Source organism: Cupressus sempervirens, chromosome 4 (genome assembly GCF_028749045.1).
Source record: "Cupressus sempervirens isolate cs-2001-9-10 chromosome 4, ASM2874904v1, whole genome shotgun sequence".
In the NCBI taxonomy this organism is placed as follows: domain Eukaryota; kingdom Viridiplantae; phylum Streptophyta; class Pinopsida; order Cupressales; family Cupressaceae; genus Cupressus; species Cupressus sempervirens.
This window is the reverse complement of record NC_143121.1, coordinates 585,535,838-585,558,627: the sequence shown is the minus strand read 5'-3', so window position 1 is coordinate 585,558,627 and position 22,790 is coordinate 585,535,838. Positions and strand designations below refer to the sequence as shown.

Sequence of the window (22,790 nt, the reverse complement as noted above, 5' to 3'; positions counted from 1 at the left end):
AACAAGAGACGCAATGCATCATAGTTCCTGCCTAACGCATAATGGTCGTAGAGATGTAGATGAGTGAGAATCTAAATTAACATTATGAATGCATTGATTTTTGCCTAGAAATGCATTTGTGATCTGATAGGATTGCTCATATTTTGTTGTTAACTTTTCGTCCTAGAAATGCACTTGTGATCTGATAAGATGGCTCATATTTTGTTGTTAAGTTCTCGTGCTATATTATTATATCTTTGGGCATTTAAGCCCAAGAATAAGAGGCCAAAGTTCCCAATATGGCACTAAGTACTTAATATCATACTATGATCAATACATATGCTTTAGACAAATTTGCACCTTCTAAGTTGACAACTTAAATTATGTGCAATGAGGAAAGATATCCATACCAATATTTGAATTATAGAACTTGAAGAAGTGATGAAGCATTTGGAGTATCACATTATATGTTTAAGCATACTATGCATGCTACTAGACAACCATAAGTAGTTGGAATAACTCCCCCAACTATGTATTATTCTCATCTTGATTATCAAATGGAATTCACACTATTTTTAATCATTAACACTGGACAAAACTAGGATAAAGATATAGATAGAGATAAATAATAGTATACAACAATAACAACATAAACATATATATAGAGGAAAAAAGGATAGATAATATAGAGGAGGAAGAGGAAGAGAAAAAATAGTAAGATAGAGTGATACCAACATAAGTTGTGTGTGAGAGAGAGAATTAAATATAATTATTTTTCTTAAGAAAACAAATAGTCAAAATAAAATCATGGTTATAATAAAGAATTAAAATATATTATATTTTAATTAATAAAACTAAGAATTTAATTTTTATATTAAAACTCTCATTTCTATAAGAAAAAATGAAATGTATTGAAATATAAAAATATTTTATAAGTAAAACTAATTGTTTAATTTTACACAATTAGAGAAAGTTTACTATTTAATGTTTTGTATTTCCAAATTTTTAATAAAATTAAGTAATTTTTAATTATGAAATAATATCTATATAATTTAATATGTACATTTATAAATAATAAATAGATGTAATACATATAAATTTGATGTTGATGAATAAATATGATGTAATAAATAAGAAATAAAATATTACTATTTAATTTTAATACATAGTTTATAAAAACCTAATAATAATTTAAATATCTTTTAGAATTGAATTATTTCTATTTTGTGGTTTTTTTTTTAGTATTTTTTTGATATGAAATATAATTATTAATTTAATATTAAAATATATATTTAAGTTTTAAATGTATTTAAACTAAATGATAAATTGTTTAAATAAAAAATATTAATAATAAAAAATACTATAATTTAAAAATTGTAACACTTATCAATTATACATATTGCAAACACTATTATAAAATATAATTAAAAAATAATAGTATTTAATTTATTTTTATAAAAGTAAAATAATAGTAATAAGTTAACCACTTTTATTAAAAAAGCAAAGTTTTAAAATAATTAGAAATTCAAATACAAAGATATAACATATTGAAATTATGTTAAAAAGGCGTATATATATAATTTGAACTTATGCATTACATGAAGTTTTAGGAACAAGTTATATCAAATAGTAAAAAATAAATATCAATGTAAAATTAATAATAAATATATTTAAAATAAAAAATAAAAAATATTTAATAGATTGTGATAATTAATATTGATTAGACATGTTGTATGAGGTCGAAGATAAAATGATTTGAAAAAATTAAATCTTATCAACTTGTCACAAATGTGAAAAAGATAAAATTATAATTAATACATTCATTAATGCAAGATGAAGTTGTTAGAAAATATTTGTATTTTTTCTTGAAAAAAATTAATTTTCTCCCCCACCAAAAATAGTATGGACGAATACAATGGATGAAAATTTTGATTTATAAAATACTAAAAAATTAAAAAAAGATATAAACATTTGAAATCTCATATAATCTTTTAAATTCTTGGATTTGATTGGTTAATGTTAACGACATATTTGGATTGACATGAATGCATAAGTATTTCTGCCTTGCCAGGAACTAACAAATTTGAATAGAATTCTAAATCTAAATGAAACTAATTAAAATTGAAATCTAAATCAAAGTATAATAATATAACTAATTTTGAATCTCAATCTATATCCACATCTAAATCTTAATGAAAATCTAAATAAAAAATATAAATCTCACTTGCAAAAAAATTACTCCAAAACCTCAATCTACTCATGTTCAAAAACTCTAATCTAATCCTCTAATAATTTCCACCTTTTCTTTCTTGCAAAAATATAAAATTAAAATGAAATGAGGAACTTTTTGTAACGCCCCGCCAAGGGATCCAAAAGAAATAACCTAAAGTTTGTCTAAGTTTGATAGCATTTTTTTTTTTTTTTAAAAAGAATAACATACACATCAAACACAAAGTAGCGGAAGCAATAACATACATAACAGGTTGCATTCCTTAAAGATCCCATGACGTTGAATCACATTTAAAAACTAATCTAAAACTAAGTCCACCATTTAATACATCCATATGAAGGAGTAATGAAAAGTCCAATGTTTGTAAAATATACAATTGTTTCGAATGCCTCTTGGCAAATTAATTCGAAATGCTCATTCATCCACTGTACATGTCACAGGGTATGAAAGGCTTAAAAGAATATACATAAACAAGATAAATATATATCATCCTCTTCAGATCCATGACACACATGCAATAAAATAAATGAAACCATCCATCATACATAATAAATCCATACATCAAGAGATATACATCCATCATAAAATGATACAACATCCAACATATAATATAACCATCTATCACAATGATCTAGGAACAGAATGAATGTATATGCCAACAAGAATACTCCAGCCACGGTGTCTCAGACGGATCTCAATGGTAAGAGTAAAAAGCACTACCATCCGACCACGTGGAACCTAAATGGTCCACTCCCAATGTGTTGAGGAGATAGTCTGAAGTCCCAAATAGGATAACAAAACATATGACATAAATACTCTCTAAGTCCAGGAAATCTTGTAAGTATGCTAACTCAAAGGATCTTAAAAAGGATTGACATCTAAACCCAGAGGCACCACAAAGACATGCAGGTATCTACTATGTAAGCGAGAAAGTGTCATCGCACAAATCATGTTTGGAGTTACCCGAGCAGTCCCTTAGGACTCCCGGGTCCCTAGTGATCCCTGCGACCACTAGTATCCTCTCGCACTGACAAGGCATACTACGGAATGTAAGGTCATATCCAAGCGTTCTCTCTACTCCCATCCTAATCTATAATAGCACTCATGGCATGGGCGAGAACATACAATTATCTCTTATTAGGTTCATTTCAGTTAGTATTAAGTGTAAAGTTATCACTTATTAAATAGCTTACAATGGGTTACCCCCAAGACCACTTAGAGTCCCTGGCCCCCATTGCAAGCCACTTCCCGACACTGCATAAAGATAACCTACCCTAAGCTCATGAAATCACAAATCACATTATCATAGCAAAATCACCTCAGTCTTATACAAGTGACTGGAAAGCATCATAAAGATAATCATAGTAATCACATCAGTTCTCTACGAGCAACTGGAAAGCAACAAGATAAATCAAAGTATTCATCGGTTCTCAACAAGCAACTGGCAATAATCCAACAATACTGATCAATGACTCATAATGGTTATTCAGGTATCTCATAGCATACATTCTGCTATTTCACCAAGACACTGAAAACATAATAATCAACAAAACAAATATACTCATCATAAACATGCCATCACACACATGGTTGAGCAATAATGATCAAGGTTGAGTCAACATGATACCACACTAACAAAACCCCCAAGCCTCTGGTAGATGTCCTATAACTTGGTCAACAATCTAGTCAACCCAAAAGAATCCCAAACATAAATAGCATAAGGAAAACAAGGTACAAGCACATGTTTTCAGTTTTAAGTTGAATGTGGAGTTTCAGTTTCCATTTTAGATTTTACTAACAAGTGATGGAATATTTCCATCGTTCTCCTTATAGTAAATTTAAATAATAGCTTAAGTATAAAACAATATTTACCCCATGAACAATTTCCTAAATTTACTAAGGTAATTATTATTATATTGATTCTAAGCTGATGATGATAAGATTCCCGTTGATTTTCATTAATCTCGACATTAAATTAAATGATCACCTAATTAAAAATAATTAATTAATTGTTCATAATATATATATATTATAAACAAAATATTATTAAATAATATTATATATATATATATATATATATATATATATATATATATATATATATATATATATATATATATATATATATATATATATATATATATATATATATATATATATATATATATAAGTATTACAAATATTAATCTTATTAATAATAATTATTAATAAAATTAATAATTAAAAATTTATACATATTAAAAAAAACTATTAACAAATGTTAATAATTTAAAAATCATAAAAAAAAATGTTAAAACAAAACACAGCATTTATAGCCCGCGTGGCTTTAAATTGGAGACTGCCGGCTGCAACAACAGTACGTAGTACTGTTGCTGCTGCCGCAGTCTGTACTGCGGTCAGTGGCAACAGTGCCGTAGGCAACAAGTGGGGACGAGGTGGGGTAAAACCCCCCCCTCCCAAAGCCATTTCATTATTATATTTTTTTTATATAATTTTTTTGTATATATGAAACGAATTTATAAGAAAATGACGTTTTTTATAAAAAATGCCTTTTTATATATTCAAAAAAACGTTTTAACAATAGAACTTTGTAAATAATGAATTTGATTATAATCAAACCTATTTAAAAAGGAATATATATATATATATATATATATATATATTCCTTTACCGAAAGTTTAGAATTAATTCTGATAAACAACAATCTAGATCCCCAATTCTTATTTTCTTATCAATATTTTTAGAAGATTTTTCAATAAGATTTCTACCCTTTTTGGTAAGTTTTCACAATTTTCAATCTATTGGGAAGAAATTATATTGATCAATTAAAACAACCCATATACAGAATAATTTTCCAATATCCAGAATTCATAAGCATGATATATATTCTTTACCAGAATTATCCAGACAATTATTTAGCAAACACGAAGAAGACAGGAATTAAAAGAACGTATTTGAATTATGCAAATCTTCACAAGTGTCTACCTGGACACTGATGCTAATTTGCTACGCTCCAAAAATCTGGACACTGATGCTAATTTGCTACGCTCGAGAAATCTGTAGAAACAATTCCCCTTTCAAAACTTTCTCCTTCTCTGAAATTTTTCTTCTTCTCCTCCAAAATTTTTCAGCCTCCCCAAAAATGAACCCCCAATTGTGATAAAGGACTTCTCTCCTAAAATCAGGGCACTAATTGTGCATTCCCCTCATTGAACTCTTTGCTCACACTTTTTTAACTCTTTATTAACTTTCATTTATCTTTCTTTTATCTTTTCCATGTACATACAATAATCCACTAAATTAGTTTATTTAATCTTTACTTGACCTCTTTTAAATTGATTTATTTAATTTAATCTCATGCACGTATTATGCAATCATAAAAATTTTAATAATTTAATTTTCTTTTCCCACTTCTAAATTTATTTTTGAACAATAATTTTGATAACTATCTATTAATTTTAATAATAATATTATTTAGCATTTATTTAAAAATGCACTCCAAATATGTATATATATTATTATTAAATTAATTAAATATTATCATGTTCAAATTTAAACTTATAGATTTATTCTCAAATTTAATTCTTTTTATAGGACTCTTTTATATAATTAATTTCTCAATTAATTAAATAAAACATTAACATAACAAATATATTTTTTTTAATTTTAAATTTTTATTGAATTAAATTATTAATTAAATCTTTTTAATTAGACTTAAATAACAAAAAATTCACCAAAACTCATAAAGTAAAAATACGAAAACCCATCATAGTTAAACACATACAAAATTCAACTAAGGGTTTAAAATCACGAATTAACGTCATTCGATGCATTCAAAAGGTAAACAACTTAGATACTTGTCCTAATTGTTAATTAGGACGAATGGCTCAAAGTTTTAGGATTTGGACTTAAGAATTTATCTCCCCTCTCTTACCATTGAGATAATGCGATAGGGTACACTCATCCTGGCAATTCAGGGAAGTCGATACCCGATACCTGCAACCTGCATAAAATCCATGCATGTACATACACAATATATACTAAGCTAAACACGCAATGGCAGGAAGTGGTGCATCGTGTAGATCCCGAGTAGCAGGTGACTACGACTCCCTTCCTTAACCATATCATAAACATCATACATAAAGAAAACAAACACGCACACCATACACATGCAGTATGGGGTAAGTATCCATCAGAAAAGACATAGGATAATCCATCTAACTAAACATCATCAATAATCTAACAACATTGTAATAATCATCATGCATACATGAAGTATAGAGTACCAAGTAATCTCATCATATATCAACTGAGTCTGAAATAATATCTAATAATCTCAAGATAATGCTAGACTAATTATCAAACATAAAACTTGGCCTAAAAGAGTTTGGCAATGATATCAGAAATGTAACTAGAAAAATGTAGACTAGGGGCAGGCACTACATCCACCCCCCTTAGACTTAGGCTTACTCCTGGAAGCCTACAAACAAATAGGGATATAAATCCCATAATCTAGATGCATCCTCCCATGTAGCCGAAGTCATCAGTAGGGTCCTATTGGACCCTTACCTGCTCTATGGTTCGACCCCTGAGGGTCAACTCCCGCTGCTCCAGAATACGAACTGGCTCCAAAGCCAGCTGCCTGTCCTCTACCTGCAATGCATTCCAATCAAGAATATGTACAACATCAGGGGTATACTGTCTAAGTACTGAAACATGGAAAACATCGTGAATGCGAGCAAGGCTGGGCGGTAAAGCAAGACGATAGGCAACTGGACCAATCCTCTCAAGAATATTGAATGGTCCCACAAAGCGAGGTGCTAGCTTCGAGCCCTTTCCATAACAGATCAGACTCTTCCGCAGACGTACTCTCAAGAAAACTTTCTCTCCCACAACAAACTACTTGTCTGTCCTATGTGCATCAGCATACTTTTTTTGCCTATCCTGTGTCATTGTCAAGTGCTCTCGGATACGCACAACCTGTTGCTCCATGTCACGAAGCATCTTAGGACCTAACAGGATGCGATCCTTAAGACTGTCCCAACTCAAAGGTGTACGACAAGGACGTCCATATAAGGCTTGGAAAGGTGCCATGCCAATAGAACTGTGATACCCGTTGTTGTAAGCGAACTCCACTAGGTAGAGATAGTCCTCCCAATGAGCCTACCTATCCATCACGTACATCCTCAACATATCTTCGAGAACCTGATTCACTCTCTCTCTCTGTCCATCTATCTCTGGGTGATATGCTGAGTTGAAATTCAACTGCGCTCCAAGATCATGCTGTAGTGATGTCCAAAATGCGGAAGTGAAAACATGATCCCTATCTGAAATGATCTTTCGTGGAATACCATGTAGTCTCACGATGTCGCGCATGAAGACATTAGCTACAGAAGCTGCAGTGTAGGAAGACCTGATTGGTGAAAAATGTGCCACCTTAGTCAACCGATCAACAGTGACCATGATATAGCATCATGACGACAAAAAGTCATAGGTAATCCTACTATGAAGTCCATAGAGATGATGTCCCACTTCCATGAAGGAATGAGATTCGGCTGCAAAAGTCCTGTCGGATGCTGGTGTTCTGCCTTGACTCTCTAACACTCAAGACATCTAGCCACAAAATCAGCAATGTCGAGCTTCATCCCAGACCACTAGAATAAATATTGCAAGTCTGCATGCATCTTCTTGACACCTGGATGTGCTGAGTAAGGTGCACGATGGGCCTCTGATAGGATCAATATGCGAAGCTCATCCAATAGTGGCACATAGATCCTTCCTGAATGTCTCAAAAGGCCATCTGACTCTAGGACATAGCCTGAAAACTTACCCTCCAAAGGTCTCCCTGAATCAATCTCTCTGCACACCTCCTCATACCACGAATCGGTGGGGAGTGCCTGAAGTATCTGACACCTCAAATCAACACTAAGAGTCATAGATGATATTACATGTTTCCTATGACTCAAAGCATCAGCTACTACATTCTCCTTCCCTTGGATGTACTTCACCTCAAAGTCATACTCGCATAAAAACTCCATCCAACGCCTCTGCCTAGCATTCAGATTAGGCTGCGTGAATATGTACTGAAGACTACGATGATCGCTATGTAGTTCAAATCTGTGTCCCAACAAGAAATGTCTCCATCTCACTAAGGCATGAACTACTGCTGCTAACTCAAGGTCATGTGTAGGATAATTCAACTCATGATCCTTGAGTTTGCGTGATTCATATGCAATCACTCGACCATTCTGCATCAGAACTGCTCCAATCGCCTCAAGGGAAGCATCTGTACACACCATGAAATCACCTTCTAGATCAGGTACTGCTAAGATCGGTGCACTGGTCAAAAGCTCTTTGAGCTTCTGAAATGCTTCTTCACATTTTTCTGTCCATAGAAACTTCTTTCCTTTCCTCTGAAGGGAGGTAATAGGATGTGCTATTCTGGAGAAGTTTTGGACAAATCTGCGATAATAACCAGCTAGACCCATGAAACTACGAATTTTTGACACAGTAGTGGGTGCAGGCCAATCTACTATTGCCTGGATCTTTGCAAGGTCTACAAAGATACCTTCACTTGAGATCACGTGTCCTAAATACTATATCTCTGATTGAAAGAAATCACACTTTGCTGCATTGGCATAAAGTTGATTATCTCTCAAGCACTATAAAACCAAACTCAAATGTTCTTCATGTTCCTTCTGGGACTTAGAATATATCAGGATATCATCGAAGAACACAAGAACAAATCTATCAAGATAGGAACAAAACACCCCATTCATCAAGCACACGAAAACTGATGGAGCATTCGTCAGCCCAAAAGGTACCACTGTAAACTCATAATGCCCATAGCAAGTTCGAAAGGCGGTCTTATGAATATCAGCTTCCTTGATGTGAAGTTGATGGTATCCTGACTTAAGGTCAATCTTGGAGAACATTGTAGCTCCCTTGATCTGATCAAATAAATCATCAATCCTTGGTAAAGGATACCTGTTCTTTATTGTCACCTTGTTTAGCTGTCTATAATCAATGCAAAGACGCAAAGAACCATCCTTCTTCTTCACGAAGAGCACTGGAGCTCCCCATGGTGATACACTAGTTCGAATACTACCCTTGGCCGAAAGTTCCTCTAACTGCAACCGCAACTCACTTAACTCCTAAGTGGTCATACGATAAGGAGCTCTAGAGATAGGTTCCGCTCCTAGAGTGAGCTCAATGCTAAAATCGATGTCTCTCTTCGGAGGCATGCCTGGAATCTCACTCGGAAAGACATCTACATACTCTTGTAAAATAGGGTGATCTAAGGTCTTCCTCATAGAGTCTTCTTCATCTAGCTCATTAATCGTAACGACAAATACCTGACATCCCTTACGAAAGCTTCACTTTAATTGCATAATAGAGATCATCTGTAGAGATATAGGTCTTGGTATCCCCACAATCTCGACATCCTTCCCTTGGTCATCCTGACACATAATGGTCTTCTTTCTGCAGTCTATACTAGCCCTATGAGAGCCAAGCCAATCCATACCTAAGACCACATCGTAGGAGCCAAGAGGAATAACTTGAAGGTCAACTGAAGTCTCAAACCCTCCTATGCTAAGTCCACACTTATGAACTACAGAATCTGTGGAAACTTTAGCGCCTGAGGCTAGTTCCACTTGCCAACCATGATCTTGCTTAATCACCTCCAGCTTACACTTAACAACTAGAGATGGAGAAATAAAAGAATTTATAGCACCTAAATCAAACAATACAGAGAGAGGTGTACCTCGGATGGCTCCTGTAGTCTCAACTACTGTCCCCTGATGGTCTGCCTGACGGTGATCCACCGCTGCAAAAACTCCATGAGATCTACCTGCATCTCTGACTATAGGCTCAGATGCTGCTGGCCTAGGTCCTGAATACTGAGATGCTCGCTGTGGACAATACATTGTAATGTGACCAATCTGTCCACACGAATAACATCTGATGCCCCTACTAGATCCTCTCCCTATAGGTGGTGCATTCGACCGCTGGTGGCTATCCCTGCTAGCAAAAGATTGGCTGATCTATGCAGGCTGAGCTTGCTGATTCCATTTATTGTGTTGAGCATTGCGATTGTTCTTAGAGTTGGAACCACTGCCACCACTCTGTGCCTGAGCGTAAGATCCCTTCTACTGTTGAGGCTGCTGCTAAGACTGATTCCCCTTAGGGAAGGGAGGCTTCCTATTTCCACCAGAGTTGTGGTTGCCCTTAGATCCTGCTGTAGTAGGCGCTCCCACAAAACCCCCCTGTCCAAGGTTGACACTCTGCTCTACAAGGATAGCTCGATGTACTGCATCCTTGAGGGTTTAAGGCTCAAATACCTTAACACGCCCAACAAAACGGTTGTTCAAGCCTCGAATGAAATGTTGTGCCAACTGTGCTGGGTTGTCACTGAATCTCGAAAAGGGCATGAGCTCATAGAACTTGCTCTCATACTCTACAATGGTCATAGTGTATTGTCTCAGGTTATGGAACTCATTTGCTCTATGCTATTTCCATTCCTCTGGTAGGAATCGCTCATGAAAGCTCTCCAAGAAAATCTCCCAAGTGACACTACCCATGTTAATGCCCAACTTCTTTTCCTCAATAGTCCACCAGGTGGCCCCAAATAAATCCAGGTTGGTAATGGAAAACCTCGCTTTGACATTACTGTCAAAGTCCTGCATAGCAAAAATCCTGTCGAGGGCAATAAGCCACTGCTCAGCTACATAACCAGAACCTTGCCCGTTAAAGGGCTTGATCTTGGACCTTTTAAGGTCCTTCATCTGAGAAGATACAATGGATCTATGTCGATCCCTCTGAGGGCTCCTAGACCTCTATCTATGCTCATGTCCTGCCTGTTGTGCTCTATCTTGCTCATGAACAGGAGGTAGGCGATCAATGATGGTTCGCATCATTTTCCTCAAATCAACCTCCTCAGAGTCAACATGTTCCTCTCTGTGGTTCTCTTCCTGATGTTCACTGACATGCTCTTCCCTATTCTCTTCTTGAATGGGGCTCTCATGGATAGACTCATGAACACTGAAATCTCTGCCTCGTCCACGACCTCTACCACAGCCAAGGCTACGACCTCTAACGGAAGATCTCGTCCTAGATACCATCCTACAATAATATCCAAGATACAGAATACTATAACAACCATAATGCATAAAATTGTAAATCGTATATATAAAAGACACACATTTTGCAAATAGTAAAAGTGTCATTTTCAGTTTAAAGTCTTAGTGTTGAATTATGAGAAATATGCAACTAATAGTTCACATCATGTTTTAGTTCAACTAGTTTCAAGTTTTAGTTTGAAAGAGATCCACATAATAGTTTAAGGTTTTTGTTCTTGTTCAACTAGTTAACACTAGTGGTGTTCCAATATACCCATAGCTCCCAATGTAGAAACTCAGGCTCTGATACCAGATGTAACGCTCTGCCAAGGGATCCAAAAGAAATAACCTAAAGTTTGTCTAAGTTTGATAGCATTTTTTTTTTTTAAAAGAAAGAATAACATACACATCAAACACAAAGCAGTGGAAAAAATAACATACATAACAGGTTGCATTCCTTAAAGATCCCATGACATTGAATCACATTTAAAAACTAATCTAAAAATAAGTCCACCATTTAATACATCCATATGGAGGAGTAATGAAAAGTCCAATGTTTGTAAAATATACAATTGTTCCGAATGCCTCTTGGCAAATTAATTTGGAATGCTCATTCATCCATTGTACATGTCACAGGGTATGAAAGGCTTAAAAGAATATAAATAAGCAAGATAAATATACATCATCCTCTTCGGATCCATGACACACATGCAATAAAATTAATGAAACCATCCATCATACATAATAAATCCATACATCAAGAGATATACATCCATCATAAAATGATACAACATCCAACATATAATATAACCATCTATCACAATGATCCAGGAACAGAATGAAGGTATATGCCAACAGGTATACTCCAACCACGGTGTCTCGGACGGATCTCAATGGTAAGAGTAAAAAGCACTACCACCCGACCACGTGGAACCTAAATGGTCCACTCCCACCGCGCTGAGGAGATAGTCTCAAGTCCCAAATAGGATAACAAAACATATGACATAAATACTCTCTAAGTCCAGGAAATCCTATAAGTATGCTAACTCAAAGGTTCCTAAAAAGGATTGACATCTAAACCCGGAGGCACCACAAAGACATGTAGGTATCTACTATGTAAGAAGGAAAGTGTCATCGCACAAATCATGTTCAGAGTTACCCGAGCAGTCCCTTAGGACTGCTGGGTCCCTAGTGATCCCTGCGGCCACTAGTATCCTCTCGCACTGACAAGGCATACTATAGAATGCAAGGTCATATCCAAGCGTTCTCTCTACTCCCATCCTAGTCTATAATAGTACTTATGGCATGGGCGAGAACATACAATTATCTCTTATTAGGTTCATTTAAGTTAGTATTAAGTGTAAAGTTATCACTTATTAAACAAGTTACAATGGGTTACCCCCAGGACCACTTAGAGTCCCCGGCCCCCATTGCAAGCCACTTCCCGACACTGCATAAAGATAACCTACCCTAAGCTCATGAAATCACAAATCACATTATCATAGCAAAATCACCTCAGTCCTATACAAGTGACTGGAAAGCATCATAAAGATAATCATAGTAATCACATCAGTTCTCTACGAGCAACTAGAAAGCAACAAGATAAATCAAAGTATTCATCGGTTCTCAACAAGCAACCGGCAATAATCCAACAATACTGATCAATGACTCATAATGGTTATTCAGGTATCTCATAGCATACATTTCGCTATTTCACCAAGACACTGAAAACATAATATTCAACAAAACAAATATACTCATGTAATGTCCCCATTTTAGCAGTTGACCAAGTGTGTGTGAGTTAGCCTTGTTCTACATGGTCCCGAGGGCTAACGAAGGGTTTAATGAGATCTTGGAGTGTTTTGGCCTAGTCATTTCCAGTTTGGGCCAAAACGAAGTTGATTTACTCAATTTCAGGCATACTTACTATTTTTAGTAAGTCGGCAGGACACAGTGTAGGTCAATTTTGGTGATTGGATTCGATACTCCTCGGTGAGAGCTTTTCGATGAGCTATCACTCGCATTATTCGGAGTCCGATTGCTAATACATTTTAATGCCTGAAATTTTATTAAAGTAACGTCTAATTTAATTGTAAAATATTAAAGTGTTACTTTAATATTTATTTTATGGTGATGTGTACCCAAGGGAGACATAAGGGGTATTTTAATATATGTTTTATATTACACATCTTTATCCCACATTGCCCATATGAGTTGAGCGGACTCGTGGGAATAGAATAAAAGGAAGCATTTGTAGCTTCATTAGACAGGTTGAATATGAGAAGAAATTGGTGTGTGAGTTACAGCTTTGTTCTTGGCATTTGAGGACGTCTATCCTCTCTTGTAACATTCTAGACGTCATTCCCTTGGGGTTTGGCCTTTGGAATTCTTTCTTATTGGCTTCATTATCAGGCAGTTTAGTTGCATTTCCGACTACAGGCAGATTTGATATTTTGCTCATATCTTCTTCACTACTTGTCCGACGCTTATGCCGCTTGGAGGGAATGGTATTATGAAGGTAGTGGACTGATTGGAGGACAAAGTATTGTAGCAGCAAGTTCGTAAGCATGGGCTAGAGTATTATGACAATATTGCTGAAGTAATTAGTGAGTTGATAAATCTGCCATGTATTTGGTTTTATGAATTCTGAAAATAACATTTTATTAGCAGCAGTTCATTTCCACTTTGCATATTGTTGTAGTTTCTTTCTTGTTTATGTTGTATGATACCAATTCCATGCACGAAACGCAACAAACAAATAAACGTTTGATTTCCAGAGTTATAAGGGGTTTTAAGAAGTTGAATGCAAACTGTTTGACATAATTCCTTTCAGCAATTTGGTTTAGTTTTTGGGACATTTAGGGGTGCCCATTACAACTCATCATAAACATGCCATCACATATATGGTTGAGCAATAATGATCAAGGTTGAGTCAACATGATACCACACTAACAAAACCCCCAAGCCTCTGGTAGACGTCCTATAACTTGGTCAACAATCTAGTCAACCCAAAAGAATCCCAAACATAAATAGCATAAGGAAAACAAGGTACAAGCACATGTTTTCAGTTTTAAGTTGAATGTGGAGTTTCAGTTTCCATTTTAGATTTTACTAACAAGTGATGGAATATTTCCATCGTTCTCCTTATAGTAAATTTAAATAATAGCTTAAGTATAAAACAATATTTACCCCATGAACAATTTCCTAAATTTACTAAGGTAATTATTATTATATTGATTCTAAGCTGATGATGATAAGATTCCCGTTGATTTTCATTAATCTCGACATTAAATTAAATGATCACCTAATTAAAAATAATTAATTAATATCTTTAATTAATTGTTCATAATATATATATATATATATATATATATATATATATATATATATATATATATATATATATATATATTATAAACAAAATATTATTAAATAATATTTTATTTATATATGTAAAAAAAAGTATTACAAATATTAATCTTATTAATAATAATTATTAATAAAATTAATAATTAAAAATTTATACATATTAAAAAAAACTATTAACAAATGTTAATAATTTAAAAATGATAAAAAAAAATGTTAAAACAAAACACAACATTTATAGCCCGCGTGGCTTTAAATTGGAGACTGCCGGCCGCAGCAACAGTACTACGTACTGTTGTTGCTGCCGCAGTCTGTACTGCGGTCAAAGCAACAAGTGGGGAGGGGGTCGGGTAAACCCCCCCCCCTCCCAAAGCCATTTCATTATTATTATTTTTTTATATAATTTTTTATATATATGAAATGAATTTCTAAGAAAACGACGTTTTTATAAAAATCGCGTTTTTATATATTAAAAAAAAAATGTTTTAACAACAGAACTTTGTAAATAATGAATTTGATTATAATCAAACCTATTTAAAAAGGAATATATATATTTACTGTGTGTATATATATATATATTCCTTTATGGAAAGTTCAGAATTAATTCTGATAAACAACAATCTAGATCCCCAATTCTTATTTTCTTATCAATATTTTTAGAAGATTTTCCAATAAGATTTTTACCCTTTTTGGTAAGTTTTCACAATTTTCAATCTATTGGGAAGAAATTATATTGATCAATTAAAACAACCCATATACAGAATAATTTTCCAATATCCAGAATTCACAAGCATGATATATATTCTTTACTAGAATTATTCAAACAATTATTTAGCAAACACGAAGAAGACAGGAATTAAAAGAACGTATTTGAATTATGCAAATCTTCACAAGTGTCTACCTGGACACTGATGCTAATTTGCTACGCTCCAGAAATCTGGACACTGATGCTAATTTGCTGCGCTCAAGAAATCTGTAGAAACAATTCCCCTTTCAAAACTTTCTCCTTCTCTGAAATTTTTCTTCTTCTCCTCCAAAACTTTCCAGCCTCCCCAAAAATGAACCCCCAATTGTGATAAAGGAGTTCTCTCCTAAAATCGGGGCACTAATTGTGCATTCCCCTCACAGAACTCTTTGCTCACACCTTTTTAACTCTTTATTAACTTTCATTTATCTTTCTTTTATCTTTTCCATGCACATACAATAATCCACTAAATTAGTTTATTTAATCTTTACTTGACCTCTTTTAAATTGATTTATTTAATTTAATCTCATGTACGTATTATGCAATCATAAAACTTTTAATAATTTTATTTTATTTTCCCACTTCTAAATTTATTTTTGAACAATAATTTTGATAACTATCTATTAATTTTAATAATAATATTATTTAGCATTTATTTAAAAATGCACTCCAAATATGTATATATATTATTATTAAATTAATTAAATATTATCATGTTCAAATTTAAACTTATAGATTTATTCTCAAATTTAATTCTTTTTATAGGACTCTTTTATATAATTAATTTCTCAATTAATTAAATAAAACATTAACATAACAAATAATTTTTATTTGTTTATTTATTTTTATTTTATTTTATTTATTGAATTAAATTATTAATTAAATCTTTTTAATTAGACTTAAATAACATAAAATTCACCAAAACTCATAAAGTAGAAATACGAAAACCCATCATAGTTAAACACATACAAAATTCAACTAAGGGTTTAAAATCACGAATTAACGTCATCCGACACATTCGAAAGGTAAACAATTCAAATACTTGTCCTAATTGTTAATTAGGACGAATGACTCAAAGGTTTAAGATTTGGACTTAAGAATTTATCTCCCCTCTCTTACCATTGAGATAATGCGATAGGGTATGCTCATCCTGGCAATTCAGGGAAGTCGATACCCGGTATCTACAACCTGCATAAAATTCACGCATGTACATACACAATATATACTAAGCTAAACAGGCAATGGCAGGAAGTGGTGCATCATGTAGATCCCAAGTAGCAGGTGCCTACGACTCCCTTCCTTAACCATATCATAAACATCATACGTAAAGAAAACAAACACGCACACCATACACATGTAGTATGGGGTAAGTATCCATCAGAAAAGACAGGAGATAATCCATCTAACTAAACATCATCAATAATCTAACAGCATTGTAATAATCATCATGCACACATGAAGTATAGAGTACCAAGTAATCTCATCATATATCAACTAAGTCTGAAATAATATCTAATAATCTCAAGATAATACTACTAATTATCAAACATAAAACTTGGCCTAAAAGAGTTTGGCAATGATATCAGAAATGTAACTAGAAAAATGTAGACTAGGGGCAGGCACTACACTTTTGTTTTATAACTTGTGAGAGACTCCTCATATCCCTCAATGGACGCCTCTTCACATTCCACGAATTTGTTTCAAATTCCCCCACTCCCCAAAAGAAATAAGCATGAATGTGCATGCAAAATTATACTTAACAAAAAAAAATCATTTTGAAATTATTTCAGTCCTATTTTTTCGGGTCCTAATTTCAGGGCATATTTTTTGGGCCCTTTTTTTCGGGTCTATTATTTCGGCCTCTATTTGGCTTCTTATTAATTTGGTTAGCTATTATTTTGGGAATGTTTTTGATTTTATGATTTAATAATTTAATATTTAATGTAAAAGTTTGTAACTGCCCTCTTTTCTTTTTTATTAACAATAAATCTTGATATATTCTTGTACTAGGCATTTGTGTTGTTGTATAGATCACCTCTCAGCGTAAATATATATGTATATGTATATGTACATATACACACATATATGTATATATGTACATGTACGTATGCACATGTACATCTACATATACAATATGTGTATATGTACATATGTGCATGTACACATGTATATATATACATATGTATATGTATACATGTGTACACATGTAAATATGTACATATATGTATATATATAATACATACATGTACAGATGTGTATATATACATATAATATACATACACACACACACACACACACACACACACACACACACACACATATGGTACATACATGTCTGTAAATGTATACATGTGTATGTACATGCATTGCACACACACACACACTCTTATTAATTTTTTTTTTTTTTTTTATAAACTTATATGTAATTATATCTCATATATAATTATATATAGTCATAGGTTGATCCGACTGAAGCTACCAAACATCAACACTCTAGTGGCCTTAGTGAGGATATAATCTTACTTTTGTCCAAGACTATGCAAGAAAACCTCTCCCATAACTCTTCCCAGAAATTGAGCCCAAGGGTTCTCATGCAATGATCAAAAATTGTATATAAAATGCATGCTAATCCACACTTGGTAAATGCATAGTGGAGGAAGTAAATGTGTAAACAATGGTAAGAATCCAATACAAAACAACTAGTGAACAAGAAACAACGTAAAAAAAAAACCCCATCATTTGCCTACATAAATGATGTTGTAGTTGGCAAACTTTAAAACATTATGTCATCACTTGATGAAGTTGTAGAGTCCCCCATCAAACATGTTCTAGCTCCAAAACAATTGAAGACTCCAGGATGGGTGGGATAGAAAGGAATAAGACATACTCGATTTGTGATGAATTATTGTATAGAGTTGTAATGTGAATAGATATCTTAACCAAATGTGAGTTGAGTTAATGCATACTAAATGCCATTGCATGTTGTAGTGTAAGATGGATGTGAGAATGCCATTGCATGTTGCAGAGTAAGATGGTTGTGAGAAGTAATGCCACTAGGGTGGGCCACGTGTGGAATGCGAGACAACCATCTTGTCTTGTTTTTCTAGGACTCGTGCACATACAGAGGAAGACATCAAAATGCCACAATTATGAAACTTTAGAGAAATGAGAATTAAACACATGGCAAATCAAATAGTCTTGGGTAGAAATTTTGATTTGAAATTGCCAACTAAACAATCTACAGTTAATGGGTAGAAATTTTGATTTGAATTAACATGTTAGAGTGCCCCAACACCAATGAAGAGACAAAACAATTCGTGCTAGAAAAAGTTAAAGCGGCCATATGGACAAAACAAATAGGGAAGAAAAATGCCCACTATGTGAAAGAGTTCAACCCCATGTGGTGCCAAGAGATTAAAGATTATGTACGTGTAGATATGAAATGTAAAAATAGGTTGCTAGTGATGCAGTTAAGAATGAGATCCCATCGGTTAAGGTGTGAGACGGGGAGGTGGAAGGTGCCCAAGGAAGATTGGGAAGAAAGAAAAGTGCATTGCAATACAAGATGTATCGAAACAGAATGAAACTTCATCTTTGACTGTGCTGCGTGCCAAGAAGATATTCAGGAGCACTTCGAGGACAATTTGAAAGAAGGACAATTACACCAGATTTTTGAAGAAACACTACATAAAATAATGAGTTTATTAAAACAGATTCATAATAAACAAATGGACATTGAAAGAACATAAAAAGAGTCCCATAAGATGGCTGGTCTAGTGAAGGCCGTTAAAATCCTTCAAAACCTAAATATACGACCCATGTGTACCTAAACCTCCTCTTCTCGGTAATATGCCAAAACTTGTGAGGGATGTTTATCCCGTCTACAACTCGGTGTAGCCTGGGAACCGTTTGGGCATCTGACAGCTCGATGCATACATTTGTATGCCAACAAAATTATCATTTTAATCCATATTACTCTCTCCAAAATCCTCGCGGGGACAGAGAATTTCCCCGAATATCCCATACCTGCAAGCGGAAAAACAAAAAGCTTTGCGTCTGTTGAAAACAAGTAAGAGAATGTCAAAAATATAACTATTAGCTTGGGTTTCAGCCGACAAATGGCGGCGGTTCTTCCCTTCTTCCCAAACTCCTTGCATTGCAATCGGATTCGCTACAGGTGACTATACAAATTTTCTGTTTTACAATATGTAATTACTGGGACGGCATGTGTTTATAGGAATATGTTTCTGTATTTACGTATTTCTCAGCAACATATTCTAATTTCCTTGCCTAATTTTCCTCGGGTTTCTCGATATCTGCTCATCTTTCTTACTCTACTTTAAGCTCAATGCTTTCATGTGTAGAGAGTCTACTTTTGACTTGTTTGATGTTATGTACTTCCATTCCTCAGCGAGTGCTCAATTTGAGTGCTATAATCAAGGTCTCCAATCCTCATCTAAATAGAGGAAAAATAGTGTAGCAGGAACGGAAAAAGTTAAATATTTGTCTCCATATCCCTATTGAAGATAAAAGTGGCGTTTACTGAAGTGTCCAGAACAAAAAACTTTTGCTCAATGTTGCTTTTATGGCCAAGCATATAGGAATATATAGTCTTCTTCTTTTAAAATTAGGCCATTAATCCTGAAAATCTGATCCTCTGCAGGTGGGAGTATTGCCTAGGGCCTCTTTGAACATGCTAGTGCTTCTAAATTAAGTTATGCTCAAGATTTCTAGCTCATGAGTTTTATTGGAGGCATTTTAAATATTAGGCTTTTGCTAGGGACTCATATTGTATGCGGCACTGGACGGAGAAGAAAAATGAGAAGGGAAAGGCCTAAGGCACTTGTAGTGTTCCAGGGGATATTTAACAATTTAGATTGTTGAAAGGCCCCTTTTTTGATAATATTGTTTATACGCATTATCACGATATTGGATAATTATTATTATCATCATTATTAGTATATTGCATGTTTTAATTTTAGAATTGCTAATTAGCTAGTTAAGTAAATGGATTGTTTATAAAATAGAAAAAGTAAATCTAATTATATATACTTTATAAATAAATTAGGATTAGTCAACACGGAGTTTACTTAGTTGCAGGGGAGTTGCCTTATTCAATTGTGTGCAAACTTCTTTATTTATTTATTGGTAAAAGCAGACTAAGGGGTCTGCACCCCTTTTATTGAGATTGGGGTTTTGAACCAGGCTACAAATAGGGAGCCGCCTCCTTGTGTAAACAATGCAGACAAGTGCTGAAACCTCTTAACGGCTAGATTTATAAATTCCTCTTTGCTCCACCTCTAGCCTGCGATCAAGAGGATCATAATGAAAGAATTTTCTTTCTTTATTGTTTTATCTTTTTTCTTTTGCACCACTCTGTATCCTTCCTCCATCTCTGCAACCTGTTGTGGCTCAGAAGAAGCTTCAGGACGCCTTACCTCCTCATCCAATCTGTGTGAATCTTCCATGCTATCCTTACCATTCTCAACAGAACAAAAACTAGTGTTAACACTGTCTTTTTTGGGTGGAAATTTGCTTTTCCATGATCTTGAACTTGAGGACTCCTTTGCCTGCAACTCCATGACAGCTTTTTCACCCTTTACTTTTTGGATATCATTTAGGGTTTTTTGGAGATTTCGTCCTATCCTTCTTTTTCCACCGAGTAATGTTGTGATGAAACATCCTTCCACCATGTAGCCAGCCTGTTTACTTTCCATTTAGCACATTTAGTGGCAGTATGTCCTGTTTGGTAGCACCGTCAGCATCTGAAATGTATGAAACAGACTTCCACCATGTAGCCAGTCTGCTTACTTTCCGTTTAGCACTTTTAGTGGCAGTATGTTCTGTTTGGAGGCATCATCAGCATCTGAAATGTATAGCTTCATATTCTAAAAATTGCAGCCAATTTCCATTTGCAGATTTCAACAGAAAATCTGCAGGAAGATCTTTTGTCATATTTATTTCAACTAGTATGTGGGCATAGATAGACAGTATGAAAAGAACTCAAGGAACCCTTATCTACCCCCAAAAATATATCCATGGAATTCCTGATCACTTCAAGGCAAGATTCAAACCAATACTGAAACAGAAGATTCATAAGTCTTACTCACATAGGAATCTTGTCAAAAGGTTTGACCATGTTTTCAGTAGGAGCATGTATTTGTCCTCCCAGCTCCATTGATGGTCACGTAGGATTTTCTTCCTATCTTGTTCACTCTTGAAAGTCACCACAAAAACCCTCAAGCGGTGAGATAAGTCTGAACACACCAATCCAAAATGGGGCTCTAAAACTTTGAAATCCACTGGTTTAACTTGTCAATGCTTGGCCAAAAGCCTTTGAATCTCCCAATCAGACCCAACTTGGCAAAGTACTTCTTATTTTACATTTGCTGAAACTTTGTTTGAAATCTTCCTTTACACGCACAGTGGATCTTTTTGTTGCCAGCAGATCCCCAACTGGGACCCTAACAACCCTATCGTTTCCGACCTTCCTTCCCTCCTGTTACCTTTTTTTGGCCATTGAAGTTGATTATCCTCCTCTAAACTGGCCTGCCATGTCTCTACCATCAGGGTATTGGCCTTTATCACCACTGCGCTGAACACTTTTGCTACCACCCCAAAAATTTCTCATCTAGTGTATCCATCCTGGGTGACAAACACAGGTGTGACTGATGTTCCCAATTCACCGAGAATACCCGGTAGAATGTAGGAACTGCAGAATGGGTGCTGCCAAGGAAGATTGCCTCGCTATGGCGCTGCAGTAGGAAACCTAGGGCATGGCTGCTCCATATCAAATTAGTTCTGTGCCTATTTTTTTAAGGAAAATAGGAATAAATAAATGAAAGAAGACATTTTATTATTATTATTATTTAATTGGTAAATTAAGGGAGTCTAGCAGTATCCTCATTCGTAAAAACTCAAATAGCTCCAAAATACATTCTCAACTACAATTAAAACAACCATTATCCAAAAGGCCCCAAAATAGTTCTCAGACAAAAACCTTTGAATAAACTACTTGACCCCACAACAATTGGTAAAGAAACCTTAACAGTTGAAGTCTTGGGGAGAGAAGTTAACAATGGGTTAAAATCTTCCTTCTCCCTATGTAGTCAAGAAGGTCCTCCATCATTCATTTAGAGTTAGAGCTATCTCCCAGAATCTTGAACTTCCATTCTCAATGTTGCCGTCGTAGTTTTCCTCCTCTACATTTAGTTGGGGGATTGCAGTTAGCTTTTGCCTTCTATCTTACTATTTGAAACGGGGAGACCATCAGTATAGACCAGATGCATTCCCCTGCCCTCTAGCTCTTGCATATCTCCTTTTAAATCTGCCGCTTTCAAATTATAAGCTG

The 22,790-nt window shown here is 34.4% G+C and overlaps 1 protein-coding gene across 2 annotated transcripts in view; it reads left to right on the top strand.

The window, feature by feature from the left end:
* Positions 1-19,288: 19,288 nt before the first annotated feature.
* Positions 19,289-22,790, top strand: part of LOC149562562 (Tetratricopeptide repeat (TPR)-like superfamily protein) — a 127,384-nt gene continuing 123,882 nt past the window's right edge. Inside the window, exon 1 of one of the 2 annotated variants that reach the window (XM_089826053.1) lies at positions 19,289-19,616. In XM_089826053.1, the coding sequence (XP_089682179.1) occupies positions 19,558-19,616 (59 nt within the window). In that variant the 5' untranslated portion in view covers positions 19,289-19,557. The remainder of the gene's footprint in view (positions 19,617-22,790) is intronic. The other variant, XM_089826054.1, reaches the window with a different exon arrangement.